The sequence below is a fragment of the Primulina tabacum genome, chromosome 11, assembly GCF_025594145.1.
Source record: "Primulina tabacum isolate GXHZ01 chromosome 11, ASM2559414v2, whole genome shotgun sequence".
Classification (NCBI taxonomy): Eukaryota; Viridiplantae; Streptophyta; class Magnoliopsida; order Lamiales; family Gesneriaceae; genus Primulina; species Primulina tabacum.
The window spans coordinates 10,205,654-10,211,759 of NC_134560.1; the positions used below are offsets into that span (position 1 = coordinate 10,205,654).

Sequence of the window (6,106 nt, forward strand, 5' to 3'; positions counted from 1 at the left end):
ATTAAAATATAATATTAATCTAGATAAAATTTCAAAAGCATGATTCAACTGAAATAAAAAACGAGTAGGTCTCTTGTGACACGATCTCACTAATTTTTATCTGTGAGACGGACCAACCCTACCGATATTCACAATAAAAAGTAATACCCTTAGCATAAAAAGTAATATTTTTTCATGGATGACCAAAATAAGATATCTATATCACAAAATATGGTCCGCGAGACCGTCTCACACAAGTTTTTACCAATAAAAAAACAATTAAACTATCCGTCATCACGTATATATCTTCAGCCAAAATATTTATTATGATCGGAATAACATAATTGAACAAGAATTAAACCGAGACAAATATCACCAGAAAAATTTAATATTACACACACTACACGCACCGAGTCTGCTTAAATCTCTCACGTTTTCACACTTGACGCTCTCTTCTTCTTCTTCTTTACGCTCTTCCTCTGCGCCATCTCTTTCTTCTACCTTCTTCCCTGAGGACACTCGCTTGCAGACAAATCAAACCCTTTTCAGGTACCTCTCAATAGGCATAGCGTGTGATTTTTGTTGGCTTCTGTCTGTTTTTTTTACTTGGGATTGTTTTCTGATGGTTATTTTATATGACCTTTCTTTCATTTTAAATGTGGTTTAGCTCTCTAATTATCATTGCAGAAGATCTGTTCATGGAGTTTTCTCGTTGGATTTGAAGAAGAAAACAAAGCGATCAATCGGTTTTTTAGCAACACTTCAAATTTCCTTTGTTTTTTGTTGCACTCCAAGAACTCACTCCATTAGCTACCCGAATTCCCTGAAAAATGCGAGCCCGAGAATTTTCTCCTCCCCGCTTCTTTCTGGTCATATCCATCTTCATAAACTGTGTTGCATTTGCGTACTCTAACTGGGCAACATGCTCCGGCATTGTCCCGATGAGACATCGAAGCGACAAGATATCGATAACGGATTTCCGAGGAGTGGGCGATGGGTTCACGTTGAACACAAACGCATTCAAGGAGGCGATATACAGAATCAAGCATTTGAGGAGAAGAGGTGGGACTTTGCTTTACATTCCTCCGGGAGAGTATCTGACGGGACCATTTAATCTTACGAGTTGTATGACTCTCTACTTGGCTAGAGGTGCTGTGATCAAAGCTGCCATGGTAATTGTAGCTCCTCGTACCTAAGTTGCTGTTCGGATTTGGTTGTTGAAAATATGCGGCAAGAATTATACCATGTTTTCAGAAAGTTGGGGTGATTTTTATCCAAAGATCCGAGTTTTGAATCGCACTTAAGAAAAATTATATACATTTAAATCACACTCAAGAATTTCATGCAAGTTTACTTTGGTTATCTGTTGTGACTTTCACTGTTTCTATTGAATTTTGCAATGGAGAGCTGCACCTTGACATGGATAAAGGATTTTACGATCAAGTTCCTTGGTTTCTTTGATCCTACTATGAACAATTGACATTAACGAGTAGGTCCCAGATGATATGTTGATATTTATGATGCATCAATTGGTATAGCAGATGAAAAATTCGATTTTTCCTTTCATGGTTTGGTGTGGAGTTATCCTTTTCTTTCACTTATATAACGTTTTGGTCCATCACCCCTTCATTATGGAAATTTTGTTTGAGCTTACCTCGGTGTACTTGTATATTACAGCTCAAGTAACTCTTCTTCACATTTCTTTGATTATATATTAAAGTTTGACAATGCCAAAAATCTGTAGTAAACTTTGTGTCCATATGTGCTTTAGGACACTAAGCACTGGCCTTTAATTGCCCCATTGCCTTCATATGGTAGAGGAAGAGAACTCCCAGGGGGAAGGTATATGAGCTTCATCCATGGAAATGACCTGCATGATGTCATTATCACAGGTCAGTATGTAAAACATCATCATCTAATATGCTAGTAGCTAGCCAGAAACGAGGCTCTTGCTAGAGATATATGTCGACGTCGAAGGTGACCCTGCTATCTGGTTTGGATCAAAAGCCTAGGAGGCTAGGACCATCCTAGTCCGGGAGCTATCACTTGTTGGGGTCGAATAAAAATGAACATCTTCTAGAAAACTATACATTATCTCTACACCAGATTACAGCTAAGTGGAGAAAGAATCCATCTTGTTATATGCTTCCTTTTGCTCATTTTTATACTTGTTTGTAGGCGATAACGGGACGATTGATGGGAATGGTTACATTTGGTGGAACATGTGGTGGCAAAGAACCCTTAAGTTCACCAGGCCAAACCTAATTGAATTGATGAACTCAAGAAGTATAATCATTTCTAATCTAGTCTTCAAGAACTCACCCTTTTGGAACATACACCCTGTCTATTGCAGGTAATACTTACCGCAAAAAAATAGCGTAATTTGAATACAGTTATCACGATGAGAGTCAAATCTTTATTAGTTAAGTATCTTTCCCCTTTCACTCGTCAGCGAAGTGGTCATTCGATATGTTACCATAGTGGCGCCGGCCAATTCTCCCAACACCGATGGAATCGATCCAGGTAGGCTCTCCCGTCTCAGTTGGGTGAATATTCAACATTTCTTTTTTGTGAGTGAGGGAGCATAGTTTATCAGAAAAGCATGATTATCATTCTCATGATGCAGACTCTAGCTCCAATGTGTGCATTGAGGACTCCTACATATCGACCGGAGATGACCTCGTAGCCATCAAGAGCGGATGGGATGAGTATGGAATAGCTTATAATCGCCCTAGCCATGACATAACCATCAGACGAATATACGGATCATCCCCATACGCAGGAATTGCTATTGGAAGCGAAACATCGGGTGGGGTTGAGAATGTTCTGGCCGAGCACATTAACTTGTTCAACATGGGAGTTGGCATTCACTTGAAAACAAATATTGGTCGAGGCGGGGTCATAAGAAACATCACCATATCAAACGTTTACATGGAGAACACGCGAAAGGGGATCAAGATCTCTGGCGACGTGGGTGACCATCCAGACATGGGATATGATCAAAACGCTCTTCCTGTCGTCAAGGATGTCGTGATCAAGGATGTGTGGGGTGAGAAAGTTGAACAAGCTGGATTGATTCATGGTCTGAAAAACGCACCATTTACAGGTATTTGTCTGTCGAATATTTATATCCACGGAAACCCGGGGTCGAAAAATTTGCCGTGGCAGTGTTCGGCCGTGAGCGGAGCAGCAGTTCAGGTTATCCCATGGCCATGTCCTGAGCTAACCAGCCGGTAGGAAATGGGTGTTTGCTCTTTTTCTTTCTGAAATCTGTCGCATCACGTTCTACACACACATATATGTATGTATATTGTGGCAAATGCAATTCATATACAAAATGGGTGATTCAGTTTACGATTTATTCCGAAATTATTTATGTTTTTATTCACTTTAATATGGTATGGATTAAAATCTGTTGGAGAATAAAATATGGCATAGAAAAAACTAAAATGAAGAAGAAGTTAAGAGGCGGACGGGAGCTCTAACGAGATCATTTCGGATAAAAATACCTGAATTTTGGCATAAAAATGGAGTCTTTTTTCTACAACTTGACGTCGTGAAGCTCCAGAACTCATTGATATAAGTAGAGATCTTGGTCTTTTTGAATAAATTTTCGAATGATATGGAATTTTCTAAAATCAAATACAGAATATATAACAAAAAACTGTTGAATCTAACACAAGAACAAGACATGAGCAAGACAAAATACAGAATGCTACCAAGTACTATGACATCCCAAGAAAATTCAGATTCAAAACAAACAAACCCAACTCCAGATATTATTAATTCGAACCATGTATTCAAACTTCAGTAATATCATACACATATATAATCTAGAAATAATGGTCGAAAAACCTGCGCACGCGAATCATGAAACCGTGTCTCTCTTTCTTGTGATGATGTTCTTCTTCTTCTGAATTTTCATGGTGGAAGTGCCTCTTTGGTATCTTCAGCTTCTTCTCCGCATCGAACCCACCAAAATGGCGGCGTTTCAGTGCCATCTTCTTGACCCGATCATCTTCACCTTCATCATCACTGTCACTGTCACTGTCACTGTCACTGTCACTGTCACTGTCCTCATCATGGTGGTGGTGGGGTAGCTTCACCCGCTGCCACGGTCCGCCGTGGAGAGTTTCCGGATTCTGGAAGTCGCTGTTCTCACCGGAGGAAACGAGCATGTCGTTGCCGTAGGGTATTTCGAGGGTTCTCATCGGGTCAGCTTTGTAGAACTTGTGGCGGTGGTGGCAGGGGAATTTTGAGAATCGGCGGTAGAACGGGCGGAGCGAGATCGTGTTCAACGGTACGGCGGTGGACAGGGAGAGATGGTTGTCTTCAGCGTTGACTGGCTCGGATGGGTTGCTGCTGACGGTGGGATTAGCATCAGGGAAGGGGAAGGAAACTACGGTGGCGACGTCGTCGTTTTCCGGCGTGTTCATCGGAGTTAGAGCGATTGAGATCGTGAAGAAGCAGAAGAACGCGGCGGTGGTGGCGGAGAAGTTGGCCATTGCAGAGATCTTGGGTATGCGAGAAATGGTACGTTGAAATTGTAAATATAATGGAGATTGCGTGTTGTATAATTTCTAACATCATAGGTGTGTGTCATCTTCGCCCTAACTGCACTCCTCTCATGGTTTATATATACTAATCATCGAAACACAAGCGTTGTATATGTCATAAATATATTGTCTTGATCTTCAGTCTTATCATGTTCATATACCGTATTAGATCTGACAAATTTAATTGGTTTTAAAATGTTTTTTTCTAGTAGCGGTTGAGTTGGTGCTCCAGAGGTGATACACTCATTAATGCTATAACCTAGTCCGGTTCTGTCTCCGACCGGTTTCTTCATCTCATGCATCCTGTTAAGAGAATCAAAGGATTTGTTCCAAGTGTTGACTGTGTTTATCAACCGTTTATTTTCTTTTAACGTGACATGAAACAATCTTCGCAGGTCATCGTTCTCAGTTGTTAGAAGATTTAGCTTTACTCTTAAACTATCAACCTCTTTTTGCTGCGAGCAGCTATAGAGAGTCAACTTGTTTTCCAAGTTTTGCTTTTCTGCTTTAGCTTCATTGAACTACTGTGACAGCTCTTTAAACTCATTTACCATGTCGTGTAGTACGGTGACAAGATCTTCTCGTGTAAATTCATCAGAGTTAAAGTCAAATACCATCTCATCGCTAGATTCTTGATCTTCTTTGGCCATGAGACACTCTACTTTTTCATCTTCTCTTTCACTTGAAGATTATTCAGAGATGGATTTTTCTGACTCTGATTCAGCCCATTTGCCTTTATCTTCTTCTGCAACTAAGACTCGCTGATTCTTGTTTTTGATGAATCTTTTGTTGTCTTTAACCCGTCTTATGTCACTTGATTTCTTTTCATCTTTCCTTGGCCTGTTGCATCTGCAATAAAGTGTTCTTCTTTCCACAGTTAAAACAAGTTTGACAATCATCGGTATGGTCCTTTGTTGAAATGAGATTTATTCATCTGTGATTGATTCTTACTCATGAATTTGCTAAATTTTTTAACAAATAAAGACATGGCTTCATTGCTTAATTGCTCAGCTGATTTCTTACTTGTGGACTCTTCGACCAGAAGAGTCACTGTGGTAGCTGCCAATGCCTTCGTTTGTTGAGAGCTGGATGGTTCTCGCATTGCTATAGTCTTTACGTCCCATTCTCTGGGAAGAGCTCGCATAACCTTTAAAGCAATTTCACGGTTAGAATATTCTTTTCCTAATGAAGTGGGTTTGATGATAATACCGCTGAACCTTTCGTCAAATTCTGCCAGAGTTTCTCCTGGCTTCATTTTTGCATTATCAAACTTTTGGATGGCAACAGTCAACTTGTTTTCTTTTGTTTGATCGTTGCCTTCACATAATTGAGTGATTTTTTCCTATATTTCCTTAGCAGTAGTGCATGTCTTGATTTTGGCAAACATATTTTTGTCCAGAGTCTTGTAGAGGATATCTCGATCTTTCTTTGTCAATCAAGATTATGGCTGCCTTCATTGCTCAAAACACAGTTGCTGTTAACTTCGCATCAGTGTTTGCCATGCCCAACAAGCCTATGCAAGCCATGTTTCGTACGATAGAACATTCCGGGCTTCGTTCTTTTTTGGGTTG

The 6,106-nt window shown here is 40.1% G+C and overlaps 1 protein-coding gene across 2 annotated transcripts; it reads left to right on the forward strand.

Annotated features, from left to right (window-relative positions):
- The first annotated feature begins 366 nt into the window (after positions 1-366).
- LOC142517950 (putative polygalacturonase) lies at positions 367-3,340 on the forward strand. Of its 2 annotated transcripts, none has more exons than XM_075620485.1 (6): positions 367-528; positions 667-1,151; positions 1,751-1,871; positions 2,158-2,332; positions 2,432-2,502; positions 2,606-3,340. In XM_075620485.1, the coding sequence occupies exons 2-6, from the start codon at positions 810-812 to the stop codon at positions 3,214-3,216; spliced, it is 1,320 nt and encodes a 439-aa protein (XP_075476600.1). In that variant the 5' UTR covers positions 367-528; positions 667-809; the 3' UTR covers positions 3,217-3,340. The 2 variants fall into 2 exon arrangements, with proteins under 2 accessions (XP_075476600.1, XP_075476599.1); XM_075620484.1 differs by having other exon boundaries at positions 374-528; positions 647-1,151.
- Positions 3,341-6,106: the final 2,766 nt, after the last annotated feature.